This window comes from Sinocyclocheilus rhinocerous, unplaced genomic scaffold (genome assembly GCF_001515625.1).
Source record: "Sinocyclocheilus rhinocerous isolate Xijiao unplaced genomic scaffold, SAMN03320098_v1.1 scaffold1822, whole genome shotgun sequence".
Taxonomy (NCBI): Eukaryota; Metazoa; Chordata; class Actinopteri; order Cypriniformes; family Cyprinidae; genus Sinocyclocheilus; species Sinocyclocheilus rhinocerous.
The window spans coordinates 571,123-591,362 of NW_015638936.1; the positions used below are offsets into that span (position 1 = coordinate 571,123).

The 20,240-nt window shown below is 36.4% G+C and overlaps 1 protein-coding gene across 1 annotated transcript in view; it reads right to left on the reverse strand.

Moving 5' to 3' along the window:
• dntt (deoxynucleotidyltransferase, terminal) overlaps nt 1-20,240 on the reverse strand; it is a 138,328-nt gene that overhangs the window by 66,714 nt on the left and 51,374 nt on the right. Inside the window, exon 9 of the mRNA XM_016565412.1 lies at nt 14,190-14,292. Within this exon, the coding sequence (XP_016420898.1) occupies nt 14,190-14,292 (103 nt within the window). The remainder of the gene's footprint in view (nt 1-14,189; nt 14,293-20,240) is intronic.

Sequence of the window (20,240 nt, forward strand, 5' to 3'; positions counted from 1 at the left end):
ATCGGGAATCTTCAAATGGTTCAAAATGCTGCAGCCAGGCTGCTGACTGGTAGTCTAAAATAAGATTACATTACTCCTATTTTAACTTCTCTGCACTGGCTACCAGTCAAACAATAAAACAATTTTGTTTTTGTTTTTAAAGCACTACATGGCCTAGCCCCTACGTATTTATCCGATATTCTACGCTGTCACAACCCATCCAGGTCACCCGGTTATTTTTAAGGTTTGTTGCTTTATAGATTGTAATTTTTCATTTTTTATTTGTTGTTTCTTGATCTGTACAGCACTTTGGTCAACCTTGGGTTGTTTTTTAAATGTGCTCTATAAATAAATAATGAATGAATGAATATATATATATATATATATAGCTACTATAAATGACAAAAACACATAATAAAATTACTTAAAATTTAACTAAAACAAAAATGGAAAGTATAAAAATAAAAAAAATTCAAAATATTAACAAAAAATATTATAATTTTTTTTATTAAATTATACTAAAATAACACTGGCATGGTTTAGGCTGGCCACACACTAGAGGATTTTAAGGCCAAGTTTAAGCCCAATTTGCACCCCCGAACGATAGGGGGATGTGCCCCCAAGCGATTTTTTTTGTCCAAAAAATCGTCTATTGTGTGGTGTCATTGCGATTATTTAACTGTTACCGATTGAGACGGAGCGTCCACCAAATCTGACTCTTGATCTGGCTGCCTCTGACGTGATACCCGCGATAGCCAATGAGAGCGAGCAAGCGTCACTTACTGGATGTTGCGTGCTTCTATAGCTGAAACTTGGCAGCCACAAACATGCCACGAAAGCAGAATACATCACCCATATTCTTTAACGTCGATTGTCTTCCATTTGTTTTTCTTCTCTAGTCATGTTTGATCTCGCGAGTCTCCGTGAGATCTCGTGTCACTGTGAAATCGTCCCTACAATCAACAAGTGTGTGGTCTTGGAGTTTGGTCAAATTGTCTAGTGTGTGCATTCAGAGGATTATAAGGCTAAAACTCGGTTGAAACTCTCTTCATATCTGTGGCCTCCCATGGTTTTAAAATTGGTTAAGATTTGAAAATTGTCTAGTGTGCAGCCAACTTAAGTCCAGATTTAAATGTAAAATTGTTTAAGTGTAAACAAATGTTTCAAACTGAAAAAAACAACTACAAAAAAATAATAAAGAATCAGAACATTTTCAAGCAATACCTAGGGAATATTTTAGTCCAGATTAAAAGATATGAAAATAAATAGTCTTTAAGTATTAAGTATTTGTTGGTGTGATAAACACAACAGTGAATATTAATGTGTTCATATGAGTATTATTGGGGACGAGTGGTTCTCAATTCCCTGTAATGAACTGAGTTCAGTGAGTTACACAGTATGAAATAAAACTGGTGTGTCTGTGTTGGCTTGTCTGACAGTTGAAGACCCAGGGCTAAAGGTTCGATCAGCAGGGGATGAAGAATCACTGACCCAACACTTCGGCTGATTGATTGAGGTGTCGGAGCCATCCAGTAACGGGTCTGCAGAGGTTTCAGTGCCACACACACAAAACCTTTGATTATATTCGCTTTATAATCGACCCTGACAACCAGTGGCTGTGATAATGTTAACCACAGGGGTCAGAGGAAATATATAAATTCACAGCTCTACTGCCATGACCCGCTGGATTTTCTGAGACTGACCTTCTTGAGCAGCCAAAAAACTGATAAATAAAAAATGATGCAGGCGTCTTTTCACAAGGACATTTCTTATCCTTTCAGATATATTTTACTGCTCGCTCTCTCCGCAGGCTGGATGAATAAAACACCACGATGTGATGCCATGAGCCTCGAGGGGCGACATCTTACAAGGTTACTTGACTTAAAATCGACCTTCTTTACCGCCACTTAATCACCAGCTGTCTCTCGCCCCCTGGAGTCACGGAGGATGGACACGGGATAGTTATTCTCAGCGGTTTTTCTTGCACAACTCAGAAAACTTGAGATCTGAGTTAAGTTTCTTTTTAGTGTCAACTTGGTCTCAGGATCTAAAATCACCATTCAAAAGTCTGAGGTTGGTTAGATTTTTTAAGTCTCTTTTGCTCACCAAGGCTGCATTTATTTGATCAAAAATACAGTAAAAATTGTGAAATATTATTACAATTTGAAATGTAATTTATTTCTGTGAACAAATCTGATTTTTCAGCATCATTACTCCAGTCTTCAGTGTCACATGATCCTTCAGAAATCATTCTAATTTGCTGCTCAAGAAACATTTCTGATTATTATCAGTGTTGAAAACAGTTGTGCTGCCCAATATTTTTGTGGAAACCATTTTATTTTCAGGATTCACAGATGAATAGAAAGTTCAAAAGAACAGCATTTATTTGAAATAGTAATCTTTTGTAACATTATAAATGTCTTTACTGGCACTTTTAATCAATTTATTGCTTCCTTGATTTAAAAAAAAAAGTATTAATTTTGTAAAAAAAATAAATAAATAAATAAATCTTACTGACCCCAAACATTTGAATGGTAGTGTAAGTCTGTTATTTTTTATTTTTAGAGAAAAACGTACTACGCCTGTCACACTTCACGAGGGAGGAACGAGGAGACGCTGGAGAATATGTGAACTAGAATTTAATTCAATAAACAAAGGGATACAAATACTAGAACTTATGAATGACATTTAACAGCGGACGGGAAACAAGGGGCAGAACACACTATAAATACACAGATGCCAATGGGACACACCTGGGAGCAAATTAACTAATTAATCAAACACAGCTGGATACGAATTCACACAACGAGGACAGGAACAGGAAAGACCAAATAAGGAAAACAGGAACATACACGTTACAGATCGCCCCACTCCCGGACGGCGCGTCCCGTAACAGTACCATCGGGGAGGGGGGGCAGGCGCCCTGGGCGGATCAGGAAGCCATGGCGAAGCAGGGAACTCAGGGAGCCATGGCGGAGCAGACAGTTCAGGGAGCCATGGCGGAGCAGACAGCTCAGGGAGCCATGGCGGATTAGGGGACTCAGGAGGCCATGGCGGATTCTCCGTGACCGTAGCCGGTCCCCCCCCCCAAAAAAAAATGTTCTTGGGGGAAATTAGGAATTGTAGGGGGTGCTCTGGAGGAGCGGGCACTTGAGGGCGCTCGGGAGAAGCGGGCACTTGAGGGCGCTCTGGAGGGGATTCAGGGACTGGAGCCCTCCTTAGACTAAGCATGGGGACAGGAGCCCTCACTGGGCTAAACTCGGGAGCAGGAGCCCTCACTGGGCTAAACTCGGGAGCTGGAGCCCTCACTGGGCCAAACTCGGGGACTGGAGCCTTTACTGTGCTAAACTCAGGGGCAGGAGCCCTCACTGGGCCAAACTCGGGGGCTGGAACCCTCACCGGGCTAAACTCGGGGACCGGAACCCTCTCTGGGCTAAACTCGGGAACAGGAGCCCTCCGCGGGCTATGCTCGGGAACAGAAGCCCTCCTTGGGCTTAACTGGGGATCTGGAGCCCTCCCTGGGTTTAACGGGGGATCAGGAGCCCTCCCTGCGCTTAACGGGGGATCAGGAGCCCTTCCTGGGCTTAACGGGGGATCAGGAGCCCTCCCTGGGCTTAACTGGGGATCTGGAGCCCTCCCTGGGCTTAACTGGGGATCTGGAACCGACACTGGAGCGAGCTCTGGGGCTGGGATGAGGGCTGTAAACAGTCTTTTCCTCCTCATCCTCCTCCCTTGGTTACAGGTGATTAGTAAGGGGGGGTCCCGGATTGGGATCGGAGGCTCTCCAGACTCCGGATGACTGCCTCCTTCCAGTCGAGGTTGGTGGTGTCTGGGAGCTCCGCGGGGCGATGGAAAGTCATCCCGAGCCTGAACAGCATCACGAGGGTTTCCCCCTCAAGAGAGCTGGCGAGGGCGAGCGGCACGAACGAATGAGGAGACGCTGGAGAATACGTGAACTAGAATTTAATTCAATAAACAAAGGGATACAAATACTGAAACTTATGAATGACATTTAACAGCGGACGGGAAACAAGGGGCAGAACACACTATAAATACACAGACACCAATGGGACACACCTGGGAGCAAATTAACTAATTAATCAAACACAGCTGGATACGAATTCACACAACGAGGACAGGAACAGCGCCATGGTACAGCAGTAATACCCATTCTCTCGTAAAATCGTAATCTTGAGCGCAAATGGAGAAAAACTAACTTGGAAGTTTTTAGAATTGCATGGAAAAACAGTATGTCCAGCTATAGACAGGCTCTAAAAGCTGCCAGGGCCGAGCATATCCGCAAACTCATAGAAAATAACCAAAACAATCCAAGGTTTTTATTTAGCACAGTGGCTAGACTAACAAATAACCAGACGCCACCCGATCTAAATATTCCCTCACAGTTTAATAGTAATGACTTTATGAATGTCTTCACTGATAAAATAGATAACATCAGAAATACAATAACAAATGTAGATTCTACAGCGTATAATACTTCAGCTTCATTCATCACACCAAAAGATAAACTGCAGTGCTTTACAACTATAGGACAGGAAGAGATAAATAAACTTATCACTGCATCTAAACCAACAACATGCCTGTTAGATCCTGTACCCACTAAATTACTAAAAGAGTTGTTACCTGTAGCAGAAGAACCACTTCTCAATATTAACTCGTCATTGTCTTTAGGTCACGTCCCAAAACAAAGCACTATACAAATAAACTTTTGTGTGTGCGAGTGTGTGTGTGTGTGTGTGTGTGTGTGTGTGTTTCTTCTTCTTCTTCTTCTTCTGTAGAGAAACATTTCTCCAAGACAGTAATGATATAAAATGGAAAGCACATGGACATTTGAGCTGAAGTCTCTTTCTGCTCTCAATTCAATTGTATTACTGCCTAGGAGAAGCGATTGAGCTGTTAAAAAGTCTCATTTGTGATGTTTGTTTCCCTCGAGATCAGATCTGAATGCAGGTGTGATCAGTGTGAATGTTTTTAACACATAAGCTAATAACAATGTATAAGGACGGATAGCAAGCAAGCGAAAGAGGAAGGAGTGCAGACGCTGGGTTATTTTTAATCTCTGAAATGACAGAGAGGGCGACAAGAAACCCATCATCGGCCCAGTCGCCTCCCACTCACTCGCCGCATGAACTCCTCCAGGCTTCCAGGTGGCAACAACATGCGTGTTTCATCGTTCTTGTTCGCTCGTAGCGGCTCCATCTATCTCTGCTTAGTATTCACATTCTCATGTTCATCTCTCTGCTCCATCTGCAGCAGAAATGCCTTCTCATGTCCAGATGTCTTATCTACTGACCTCTGCACTCAGTCAGCTCTTTATCAATGAGTCTCAAATCAACACCTAACACATGTCTACATTACATGCACACAGCAATTCATGAAAGCTGGATTATAATTACAATCAAATGAGACATCTATACTGGAGATAGCAGTGCAACATGGCTGTATATCAGCATGGCTGTGATTTGGCTGTAGGTAATCACAGCTATGCTGATATACAGCAATATGATATTGCGTTTATACAGCAGTTCAACGCCACAAGTGTGTAGGTAAAAAAGAAACAACAATGCAGTGTCTTTAAAAGCCCTCTTTTTTGCAGAACTACTTCCTTCTGCCACAGATTCAAATCTAAAGTTGACAGTTTAACAGCTGAGCTCAAGCCTCCATTACTAATTCGAAAATGTCACTTTAGAACTAGTAACGAAGGAACTTTGAGTTGCTTCATTGAAAGCTTATTGTATTACTGTATTAAAAGCTGTATATTATGCAGAATGGAGTATTATGAGAGAGAGATGGACTGAGCGAGTGTGATTACCTGCATCTAATACAGCATTCATTCTTCAGTTCAATCTCATATTCACAATAAAACATTAGTTTGAATGTCTGCTGAGGAAAGCGATATCTTTGTCGTATTATCCTTTCCTCTGTTAAGGGTAATTTCCGATGACAGCGCTGCTCAGTGCATTTGTTGGCTGTGTTTTACAAGCTGCTGTTGAAAGTAAAAATAACTTCCTTGTTTACAACCCCATTTCAGTCTCTTTCAATTTAAAAGTCTTTACTGCTGACTCGTAAAACAGTCTCTTGTCGCCATCTAATGGCGGAACAATGAAACTAAAATCACCATCACGAACACGCACACTGTTTCCCAATACTAAATACTATTATTAGATGCTACTATTATTTATATAAAATATTATTTATTGAATAATAATACTTAATAAACAACAACAGTTATAAAATATATAAATACACACACACTTAAATAAAAATCTCTTTAACTTCTTTGATTAATTTTCTTTAATTTGCTTCAACTTAATCACCAATTGAACCCTGAATTGAATAAAATCGAAATCAGCATTAATTTTACTGAAACTAAACAGATACTGAAAGCAAAAACAGCCTGTTTTCTGTGGCCTTCAAGACTAGAAACTCCCAATGAACAAAAGATCAGCTCAGCAAACTAAACCGTGATTCACTCTATCAATAAATCTGTCTCCAGCTTCAGTGTCCTGAAGTCAGTTTTACATTGACTATAACTCTATACAGACTAATACAATAAGATACAACAACAATTGCTCAAAATTTATTACAATATATACTGATAAATTGAACATTCACTTCAATGGTCTGAGAGACTGGATGCTTTCAACTGATTTCCTCTTGAACTGTCAGCAACTGAACTGCAGCTCAAACTATTTAAAATATAGTGAATTAAGCTACAAACTCCATCATAATGCACAATGTTTCCATCTAACATGTATTTTGAGCTGCAGCTCGTTATATTAATGGAGTGTTTCACTAGTTAGCAGTAAACCGGCTACATCACCTGAATATGTTCCAAGATTTGTGTTGGATGTTATCTTTGGAATGGAAATATGGATATTTTATTTGTAAAAATCATACTTTTTCGCTTATTTCAGTTAATGTCATAAAACTAGCGAGCTAAGCCAGTAGTAGTGCTGACAGTGTCGTGCAAACATGACTGAAAGACGCGAAAAGAGGAGGAACAGACGAACCAATTCAATTGAGTGAGTCATTTACGCTGGAACCGCTCCTACTGATTCAAACTCGTGACATGATCATTTAGTTCAAGCGATTCACTAGCAAAACCAGGTCAATAAATACATTTTTTGAATTTCGACATCGCTTGTGATGATTTTAAAAAGCAAGTAGTGATGGGTGAAACTGAGCTTTTTGAACTCTGAAAACCTTTGCATCACAAAATGATTCGAAGAGCTCCAAGTGTATTGCGAATCATTTGATTCAGATCGGGACTATATAACTAGCCTATTATTAAACCATTAAGGCAGTACAGTTATAAAAACAAGACAAAGAAAAAAGAAAGAAAGTATAGCCTACACAAATACAAATCCCTTTTAAAAAAAGTAATCATGGTTTTATTATGGTAAAAGTGTAATAACAATGTTATTTATATAAAACCATGGTTATATTTTCAAAAGGGATGTGTTGCCAGGTTAATACAAAAAAAGAAATAAAAAAGTAATAAATTCACAACTTTAAGTTATGAGAGAGAGATGGACTGAGCGAGTGTGATTACCTGCATCTAATACAGCATTCATTCTTCAGTTCAATCTCATATTCACAATAAAACATTAGTTTGAATGTCTGCTGAGGAAAGCGATATCTTTGTCGTATTATCCTTTCCTCTGTTAAGGGTAATTTCCGATGACAGCGCTGCTCAGTGCATTTGTTGGCTGTGTTTTACAAGCTGCTGTTGAAAGTAAAAATAACTTCCTTGTTTACAACCCCATTTCAGTCTCTTTCAATTTAAAAGTCTTTACTGCTGACTCGTAAAACAGTCTCTTGTCGCCATCTAATGGCGGAACAATGAAACTAAAATCACCATCACGAACACGCACACTGTTTCCCAATACTAAATACTATTATTAGATGCTACTATTATTTATATAAAATATTATTTATTGAATAATAATACTTAATAAACAACAACAGTTATAAAATATATAAATACACACACACTTAAATAAAAATCTCTTTAACTTCTTTGATTAATTTTCTTTAATTTGCTTCAACTTAATCACCAATTGAACCCTGAATTGAATAAAATCGAAATCAGCATTAATTTTACTGAAACTAAACAGATACTGAAAGCAAAAACAGCCTGTTTTCTGTGGCCTTCAAGACTAGAAACTCCCAATGAACAAAAGATCAGCTCAGCAAACTAAACCGTGATTCACTCTATCAATAAATCTGTCTCCAGCTTCAGTGTCCTGAAGTCAGTTTTACATTGACTATAACTCTATACAGACTAATACAATAAGATACAACAACAATTGCTCAAAATTTATTACAATATATACTGATAAATTGAACATTCACTTCAATGGTCTGAGAGACTGGATGCTTTCAACTGATTTCCTCTTGAACTGTCAGCAACTGAACTGCAGCTCAAACTATTTAAAATATAGTGAATTAAGCTACAAACTCCATCATAATGCACAATGTTTCCATCTAACATGTATTTTGAGCTGCAGCTCGTTATATTAATGGAGTGTTTCACTAGTTAGCAGTAAACCGGCTACATCACCTGAATATGTTCCAAGATTTGTGTTGGATGTTATCTTTGGAATGGAAATATGGATATTTTATTTGTAAAAATCATACTTTTTCGCTTATTTCAGTTAATGTCATAAAACTAGCGAGCTAAGCCAGTAGTAGTGCTGACAGTGTCGTGCAAACATGACTGAAGAAGACGCGAAAAGAGGAGGAACAGACGAACCAATTCAATTGAGTGAGTCATTTACGCTGGAACCGCTCCTACTGATTCAAACTCGTGACATGATCATTTAGTTCAAGCGATTCACTAGCAAAACCAGGTCAATAAATACATTTTTTGAATTTCGACATCGCTTGTGATGATTTTAAAAAGCAAGTAGTGATGGGTGAAACTGAGCTTTTTGAACTCTGAAAACCTTTGCATCACAAAATGATTCGAAGAGCTCCAAGTGTATTGCGAATCATTTGATTCAGATCGGGACTATATAACTAGCCTATTATTAAACCATTAAGGCAGTACAGTTATAAAAACAAGACAAAGAAAAAAGAAAGAAAGTATAGCCTACACAAATACAAATCCCTTTTAAAAAAAGTAATCATGGTTTTATTATGGTAAAAGTGTAATAACAATGTTATATATATAAAACCATGGTTATATTTTCAAAAGGGATGTGTTGCCAGGTTAATACAAAAAAAGAAATAAAAAAGTAATAAATTCACAACTTTAAGAAGACTCATATGAATATAGAGATGCAGTTTTTACTGCTTTAGGATGAACAGAGCTTTGGATAGTTCCCATATACTCATCTAAAACAACTTTGAACAAAAAAAAAAGAGGTTTAGAGCCAGATTTTTGTTTATGTGTGTGAAATTTAGCTTGCAAGAAACACAATTAAGTTATATTTTCCTATATACTCTTAGTCAAACCATTCAAAGAAAACACATTTAAAACAGAAAGAAAAGACACTTACAAAAGTGTTTAAAACATATTTGTACAGTTCAGTTGAATGATAAAGTTTACCCTCTTTAGTTTACCCACTTTATGTTGTTAAACTGAATATACAAAGCAAACTGTTGCTGAAATATCCACAAACTAAAAAACAACACTGAAATAAGAGCGTGTGGTTTATCAGGTCAAAATCAGATGATTATCAGAAGGTTGTGTTCGTTACTATAGCAACGGTAGAGATTACTGTCAGAATAATTTTTTAATATAAAATGATGTACTGTACGTGATTAAAACACCCAGCGCTCTGATGCAGCTGTAATGTTGTGTAATTATTGTCTAATGAATATGCTAAAGCTTTCTTTATGAATTATCAGTATGTTGGCTACCGTAGCTATACATAAAGATGACATGAAACTGTGGTCAAAAGTCAATCATAAATGCAGAAATATTGGAGAGTTGTCTGCTGTTACGTCCCCACATGTCAAAATTAAAACTTTTGATTTCACCATAGTAAAAACTGTTGTTTGTAACAATATGAAGTAGAGCTCCTGAAACCCCAAACACTGTGGCAAAATCACTTTAATGCCTATTGTCTTTAAGCACTAGTCTTGTTTGATTATTTACAAATCATCACCCTAATCAGGTGTGTTTTCACACTGGTCTCTTGTTTTGTCTTTCTTTCCTGCTCTGTAATCAGCTGCCAAACTTTAGAGAAAAGAGGGAGTTGTTTATCCACCAAGCGCATGAACAGCCCGCTCTGATTGTTTTAAGTGACCATTAAAGGCCTTCTGCCCCACAACAGCATCTCTGCTAGTACAGGACAATCAAAACCACGAAACATCGATGAAATCACAGAGAGCATCAGACACACTCCAGCACATCTGATGAGAAACTTTCCTCAAGACGATCCATGTGATTTCAGCAAAACACAGCGAGGACCACCCTGTTGAAAAAAACAGCATATGCTGGTTTTTTCAACAGGGCAGTGCTTACATTCACACTTCAGGGGGGACTTACAGGACATCATCCACAAAAACAACACGTTCATATACTCAAACGTCACAAATCTTAAGCCAACTCTCTAAGCATGTGTCGGAAATGAGCTGAATGATCCCACATGCAATATTTAGCTTTGACTGAGATATAGATTTTCAACAGTGACCAAACAACAATTAAACATTAAAATGCTAATTGCCAAAACTAAATAGCAAGACAAAATGTAAATAAATAAATAAAACTATTAGACACTAAAATACGAAATAAATTCTAATATGCATATAAAGTAAACAAATGTTTTGAGTGCATGAAATAAAATAAAATACACTTGTTATTGATTTTTTACATCTACAAGGTTTTCCGGCAAACTAAAGTACAAAACGAAGGAAGAAATGAATGAATGAATGAACCTAGTGAAAAATAAATATACTAAAATGTATTTAAAATATAATGTAATAAGTATAACACAAATAAATGTACATATGTATGTGCTTAATAAAAATACCCTGCAATTGTACTTCTGGTGTACTAAACTGGTATCCTTAAAGGTTGCTAAATTGGAACCACTAATTTTGTACTTAATGCACTTTAATTGTGTGGAAGTAGTGCTGAAGTGTATTTGATTGTGCTAAAATGGAACTATTGCAAGTACATTTCAGGTACACTTTATATATCTTGCATTTAAAGACCTTTATTATTTAAAGATAGTACAATCCTCATCAATAGTGACATTAACACACATTTTAGGCTTAATATTAAGAAATGTGCATTATGCACAAGTAGTAGTCCAAATAAAGTTTAATTATAATTTGTATTTTAGTAAGTCTTGAGCGATATGTCAGTAAATATGTTAAAGGGTTATTTCACCCTAAAATGAAAATTATGTCATTAATTATTCCCCCACATGTCGTTCTAGCGCGTTTATATATATACATGCACACACACGCACACACACCATTAACTATTAAAAACTATTAAAATAAAAACAACTAAATACTAAAAATGTAATGCATATAAAGTTACTAACATACCGAGTTTCAAGTTCCTAATTAAATTATTAAACTGTTAAAATAAAATAACTCTAAAATTTAAATTAAAAAAAGTAAGTTACTAACACACCTATAAAATAAATAATAAATATTATAAATATACAAATATATAATAAAACAAACAAATAAAATAATAAAAACTTTTGTTTTTTAAGTCTATAAAACATAAACATTCACATCAAGGTTTTCAATGCAAATTAAATTACAAGAGAATTCCAAGAAAAGAACTACTAAAACTGTAACTAAAAAAGACTTGCAATGAAAGTATATATATTATATATACTTTCATTGTAAGTCTTTTTAAAAAGATTCACCATCAAGGTTTCCCAAACATAACTTTCCAAACTGACAAGTGTATTTTTCAAAGTAGATCATCTTTTCTGAAGCGAAACGCGAGATCATTAATTTTATGCACTGAGAAACTGACTGAGAAACTGAAACAAGGGGACATAAAACATTGGACCATGTATATACAAAGAGGGGAAGTCGTGGCCTAATGGTTGGAGAGTCGGACTCGTAACCCAAAGGTTGAGTGACTGATGCCTACAAAGTCACATCCCTCCCCCACCTGGGTCAGTCTGACCATGTCTCTTTGTTCCTGCTCCCCAAGTATACCCCGGTCATCAAACGTACATGACTCCACTCTTCAGCATCAATTCCAGCACACAGACTGGAGTGAGTTTGCTGCCCAGCCCACCACAAGCTCTCAGATAGACATTGACACTTACACCAACTCTGTCCTGGAGCACATCAACAGGTGTGTGGGCAGAGTGACTACACACAAAAAAATTACATTTTTCCCCAATCAGAAGCCCTGGATGTTTACTCCACTCTGTGTAAGGTGAATGCACGGAAGGCAACTGGCCCTGATGGAATACCTGGTCGTGTGCTTAAAGCCTGTGCGGAGCAGCTGGCTGAGGTCTTCACGGACATTTTCAATCTGTCCCTGGCCCAGGCAACTGTCCCCACTAGTTTCAAAACCTCCACCATCGTGCCAGTACTGAAGCATTCCACTGTCTCGGCCCTTAAGGACTTCCGTCCTGTCGCACTCACCCCCATCATTGCCAAGTGCTTTGAGAGGCTGGTTGTATCCCATCTAAAATCCTGTGTCCCTGCTACACTAGACCCATACCAGTTTGCCTATCACCGCAATAGGTCAACAGAGGACGCCATCTCTACGGCACTTCACTCTGCCCTCACCCACCTGGACAGTCAAAATACACACGTGAGAATGCTGTTCACTGATTTCAGTTCTGCATTTAATACTGTAATCCCCTCCAAGCTCAGCCAGCTTGGAATCAGCACATCCCTCTCCAACTGGACTCTGGATTTTCTGACTGACAGACCCCAGTCTGTTAAGTTAGATAACCTCTCCTCCTCCATCATCACCCTGAACACCGGCGTGCCACAGGGCTACGTGCTGAGCCCTCTTCTGTACTCCTTATTCACCCATGACTGCGTTCCTGTTTATGGCTCCAACACCATAATCAAATTCGCAGATGACACCACGGTGGTAGGGCTGATCAAAGATAACGATGACTCAGCCTACAGCTACCAACAATCTGGAACTAAACACCCAGAAGACAAAGGAGATCATTGTGGACTTCAGGCGGACTAGGAGTCATGCACATCTAAATCAATGGAGCTGTAATGGAGCGTGTGCCGTGTTTCAAGTTCCTTGGCATCCACATCTCTGATGACCTCACCTGGTCAAAAAGGCACAGCAGTGCCTTTACTTCTTACGGAGCCTTTAGAAAGTTCACCTGAGTCCCAGGATCCTTGTGGACTTCTACCGCTGTACCATTGAGAGCATACTTACAAACCGCATCTCAGTGTGGTACAGCAATTGCTCCGCATCAGACCAAAGCACTCCAGCGGGTGGTGAAAACTGCTCAACAGATCACCGGCACCCAGTTAACTACCACTGAGAACATTTATCGCAAGCGCTGCCTGGGCAGGGCAAGGAACATCATCAAGGATGCCTCACACCCTAATCATGGACTTTTTACCCTCCTTCCATCCGGCAGGCACTACAGGAGCCTACACTCTCGCACTAGTAGGCTCAGGAAGAGCTTCTTCCCCGAGGCTGTGACCCTTCTGAGCTCCACACCATCAATCTAACCTGCACCTGCTCTCTTACTGCATTGGTCACAGTACGTTATGTATTTGCACTATTCATATTTTGCACAGACTGTACATTGTTCAAGCTATTACACTGTACACTGTCCAACGTTGTTACTGTACAAATCACAGTAAACTATGTCTATAAAAATATTATTGCACTACTGATATTTTGCATAGACTATACATTGTTTAACAACAACACAACCAACTGTATTTATTACCACTGTTCTTACGTTGCTGCTGTTCATATTGTACATACAACCATACATTGCACTCCTTTTTATATTATGTACATACTCTGCTTAATATTGTATATAGCAACTCCACTGTACATAATGTAAGTTATAGCTTCACTTACTCTGCACTTAGCTGTTTATAAAACACTATATTCTTGCACTTCTGGTTAGATGCAAACTGCATTTCATTAGCTCTGTACGTGTACTCTGCATAATGACAATAAAGTTGAATCTAATCTAATTTCAATATTTGGCCAAACAATCTACAGATAAAAGCTTTTTCAGCAGAACGTGTTTCTGTACCTGGCTTTTGAATCGCTTGATCACGGCGGGCAGAATCACGTCCTCCTGTCCTGCCTCAGGTGTTTTAATGATGAAGTCCACATCGTGACCGAACTCCTTCCCCCTGCACATTAAACACACACACACACACACACACATTATACACTGAATGCATGCTCATCTGCATTAAACAGAATCAGACGCAGAGTGTCAGCGGATCGTATGATGAGACACATAAGTGTGTGAGTAACCGTACGGGACGAACGGCTCGTTTAATGCCTTTGCCTTTTCCTATTACTCAAATAAGGCATTTGGCCTGCGTCATTAAACTCTCTTCTGCCGGAGCTGTCAGACGCTTATGAGTTTCACTGCTGTGTAGAGAGATTATGAAAATGAGTCTCCAAAACTCAAAGGCCTCGCATGCTCCAAATTCAGGTGGGAGGAAGGAGATATTCAGAGATATTTATGTAAAATATATATAACAGCTCGTGGTGAGTAAAAAATCCATCTTTCACAACAGTTCTGTGTTTAAAATACATCCAATGGCTGTTTAGTCAAATTTAAACTGTAAAAAAGTATACAAAACACAATTTATGATAACAAAAATGAAGAAAGTAACATACAAATATATCACACCTATGTGTTGTCCATCAGAAATGAATGATTGAATTATTATTGAAAATAACAACCCCACAGTTCAACATTTCACCTGTAATATATAATTAAAAACAAAACCAACTCTATAATACATGTTCCTGGTCTTACTGTGAAAAAAAATACGTTTCTAAGTACATACTTTTTTTAATAAATTAATTAATACATAAATAAAAAATATTCTAAATAAATACATTTCTAAATGAATACATGAATACATGTTCTTTTTAATTTGTACCTTTTTTAAAATAAACATTTATATATCAATAAATTGAATTTTATGTACATTTCTAAATAAATGCATTTCTAAATAAAACATACTGTGCATACATTTCTAAACAAAGACAGAAATACATTTCTAAACAACTAAACTACATTATATAGCAAATAAAAATTAAAATACTCTAAATAAACAGAGCAGATAAATAAATAAATACATTTCTATTTTTAAAAATGAAATGTACAAGTCTCTTAGTAAATACATTTTGAAATCAATAAATTGCTAAAGAAAATACTTTTCTAAATAAATAAATACATTACTAAATAAGTTAATATTTTTCTAACCAAATAAATATCGACATTCTAAATAAATACACTCATGCAACCTCTGTAATCTTTAATCTTTGTAGTCTAATATCTCAATCATTCAGCATCAAATCAATTGCTGATGGGTAAAACTGCTCTTTTGACTCAGAATACTGTAGTTACTGAAATATAGCCTTGGTCTCGCTTATATATATATATATATATATATACATATATATACATGATGATGTATATTACATCTGACATATTTGAATGGATCAGATGGTGCCACATTCACGTCAAGGACCATCTGAAGTCATAAAAGCCGAACACTGTAAATGTACACTTGAGCCGACACAAACGAGTGTAATATAGCCTTGGTCTCGCTTATATATATATATATATACATATATATACATGATGATGTATATTACATCTGACATATTTGAATGGATCAGATGGTGCCACATTCACGTCAAGGACCATCTGAAGTCATAAAAGCCGAACACTGTAAATGTACACTTGAGCCGACACAAACGAGTGTGAGCAGCAGAACAGCGTGTGAATGCGAGTTTGTCTGGTTTGAAAGGCAGGCGCTGGAAGAGAAAAACACAAGCGTAGGCACAGTACGACAGATAAGATGCTCTCAAAACTCTGAACTTGCATTTCTCTTTTCTCCTGCTCGCAGATGTAGTGCCGAATAAACAGAACTTCATATAACCCAACGTCAGGCTGCTATTGAACGCTGCTTTTCGTACAAAACCGCAAAGTAAGAGAACAGCTATATTCGTCCATCTTTTTAAGAATTCATGCAGCTTGCGAATTATTTAGTGCAGGCGTTGTTTAGAAATGAGCTATTTACTGCCGGATCCAATATTGAGTTGAGAGAAAACTGCAGTGAACTCTGAGCCGCTTGTTTTTCATGAGTAGGCACAGATTTATGGCTTGACAAACTGCTTTCCTATAATACAAAACACCTGCGGCTCTGTTCCAATACCTCGTGAGCCTACGATACATGGGCAGCATCCATACATGAAACGACTAGATTGATATATATATATATATTATTAATTTTTTTTTAATAATAATAAATAAATACAATTCTAAATACATTTCTTATGAATACATTTCTAAGTTCATAAATAAATAAATTACATTTCTAAATAATCAAATTAATTAAAAAATATCGAAAGAAATGCATTCCTAAAACAAATAAAATAATACATTTCAAAATAAATAAATGGATGTCAATAAATACATTTCTAAATTAATTTCTTAATGAATAAATTTCTAAATACATAACGCTTCTAAATAAACAAATAAATAAATAAAATCTCCAAACAAATCCATTTCTAAAATAAAATTTCTAAATAAACTCACTTTCTAAATAAATACAAATATATTTCTCTTTTCCAAAACCTAGTGAGCAGCTTTGATAATTTCTAAATAAATAAATAACTACTTTTTAAACAAATGTCTAAATATTTAAATAAAAATATGTTTTTCTGTTTCAAAAAAAATGTGTACTGCCTACATGGGCAGCATCCCAAATGATCAAATTGAGACACTCTAATAAATAAATAAAAGTCTAAATACATAAATAAATAAATATTTTTCTAAACGTCTAAATAAACAGTTATATAAATAGATGCCTAAAAAAATAAATAAATTTCTAAACAAAGAAATTTCTTAATAAATATATTTCTAAATAAACAAAAATAAAATTTCTAAATAAACATATAAATTAAAATAAATAACAAAAATTCCTAAACAATATATTTCTAAATAAATAACTTTTAAAAACTAGCTCTAACACTAGCTTTCTATATTCTTTTTCTATTCTATCTACTTGTTTTCTTTGTATGTGTGTGGATGTGTGTTAATAACTAACATCCAAAGTAAATTTCTAAATAAATAAATAAAACTACATTTCTCTGTTCCAAAACTTAGTGAGCAGCCTTGCTGTCTAATGCCTACATGAGCAGCATCCTAAACGAAATGACTGAATTGAGACACTCTTCATACTCAAACAGTGCTTTTTACATTGTCACCAATTGATTGTGAAATGTGTTTGATGTTTGCATGTTCCAAAGTTAATATAGTACTGTTAGTAGTATATAAACAGACTATTTTCATGCTCATAAATAAGTGTTATTAAAGCCCAAAGCATCTCTACACTGGAACATGAACACAAATGCTTAGAGCAATGTACGCTGGATTTCATGCATGGCTGAACATCTCAGCTGAAGTAAACTTCTAGAGACTCTTAGTGGAGCTGTTCATGTAAACGTGTGCGTTCATGTCGCAGGAACTGTCTTCAATCTTCCAGGCAGAATACAGAAAAGGAAAGAGCCGTGAATGAACCCGAGCCGCGCTGCTGTACGCGATTACAGAGGCAGTATGTCGCTGCTTTTTGATCCAGACTTCAGAAATCAGGCCTCAGAAGACACTACTAAACCGTCTTCAAACCAGCTACGTCGATGGAGCACACGCCGGCTCCGTTCCACCTCCTCTGATGGAGATCCGTCAGATGCAAAGCCAAAACATCGCACGCTTAAGTTGACATGTAAGAGAGAACAAATGAATCCTGGATCAGCCAGAAGCAGCGTTTGATCCTGCTGCTGCCTTCAAGTTCTCCTGAAGTTCCTTCTTATGAGTTTAGAAATAGTGATTATGATACGACCACGATTTTAACAGAAATAAAGTGTATGTGTTGAGTAATTATAGATTTCTTACTCTCTTTTTTCTACCCTTTTTCAACATATTTTTGGAAAACAAGTCATTATTATATTATATTATATTATATTATATTATATTATATTATATTATATTATATTATATATTTTTAGTTTTTAGTTTAATCTCACTTCAGATTTTGGTAATTTTGTTATGTGCTTTTGTCTTTTTTTTAGATTTAGGTGTTTTTAACATTTCTATTTAGAAATAAACTGCATGTGTTGGATAAGTTTATATTTACTCTTTTGTCTTTTTTACCATATATTTGAAAAATAAGTCATTATTTTAGTATTATTCATATAATATTCTAGAATTATTATATTATATAAATATAATATTTTTTAGTTTTATATGAAGGTATTTAATCATATTTTCATTTAGGTTTTATTTTTATATCCTTAGTTTTCATTTTAAATGTAGGTTAGGATTTGTTCATTTTGTTATGGGCTTTTGTTCTTTTATTAGACTTTTTTCTATTTCTATTTAGCTTTCATTAATTTTTCTATTTCAGTTTTAGCTTTAGTAATGTTAGTAATTCAACCTAAACTTATTTCAATTAGTCGTCAAGGGAACATTTCTAATTTTTGTTTACATGTTTCATATAATATTTATTTTTTATGTTTTCAAATGAACGAAAATGAGTTTTAATAGTTTTAGTTAAAAATAAACTTGTTTATAGTTTGGAGAGGGAAAAAAAACAGAGGAAAAAAGTCACAAATAATTATTACATTTAGAAACTGCAAACTTGCTAAACTTTAAACTTAAACATGTATTTTAAAAACTCCACTCCACGACAAATTCTTCGAATTTAACGATATTCAAAACAGAAAAAGTATGAAAAATATACGTTTAAAACAAACAAATTATAGTTGCAGTTATTATAAATCAAAGACACCAAAATCCACAAATCCAAATGTGCACTTTGCGCATGTTTTGCATGCTTGACATTAAATGCATTAGTCGCTTTGAAATATAAATCTCACGTTTCGGATTATTAAAAATTGGGATTTATACTCCAGAGAATACTTACAAACAAACAATGGATGCTGCACTAGTGCAATTTCATCATTAGCATGCTGTCAGAAAGAATAAGAGGAAATATAATCTGTCATAAACCAGCTAAATAAGCAGTTTTGGTTCAGATCTATCAAAATTCTTCATCAAACTCAACTGTATCATCAACATTCACAATCACACTTCATGATCAATACCAAATTAGCATCCACTAATACCATCATTATATTGGCGCTCATGTGAGCTTGTCATGTAAATACAATCATTCCGACGCATCTTGAAGGCAGCATTAGTCTTCCATGCTATAGCTAATGGCAACAGAGTGAAACCGAGTGAAAAGAGAAGGTCTCGCGGGTCATTTTAGAGGAGCTTATTGAGTGGTCGAGCGATGTGACAGTGTTCATTTAGAACTCAACAAGCCTTGCTAATGTGCTAAAGTTCAGCGCTGGTGTGTGGGAGTTCAGCTTATCACAGAGCTGCATTAGCAGTCACTTCCAAACACAAAAACACGCATATAAACCCACTGCTAAACAAACAATATTAGCTTTAAAAGGCATGCTAATGCTGCAGTTCAGACTGTTAGGACACAGTGACACACGCTGAAGTGCAGAAGGTCGCATTATATTTGAGTAATTTTAATTTTAATGGCTAAATGTCTTTGCATGTAAGCATGTGTTTTGCATTTGCATTCAAAAAATAAACATTGTAATTTTACTCACTGTATTGTAATTCAAACCTGAATGATATGTTTATGCAACAGAAACATAGCAAAAAAAACAAAAAAAGTCACTTTCTATTAGCAAGTGAATTTTAGACATTATTTACTAAAAATTGTCCATTATGCAATAGCTTTCAAATCTCATTTGCACTTGCATACATTAAACCGTTCTGCCAGGTTTGACATCATATTGATTTATGGAATCAACTGCATAGCAGCACCATAGCAATCTACCAGAACACCCCAGCAACCGCATAGCAACGCAATAGCAATCTACCATAACACCCCAGCAACTGCATAGCAGTCTCCCACAACACCCCAGCAACTGCATAGCAACACTATAATACCCCACAACACCCCAGCAACCACATAGCAACACCACAGCAATCTACCAGAACACCCCAGCAACCGCATAGCAAAATCAT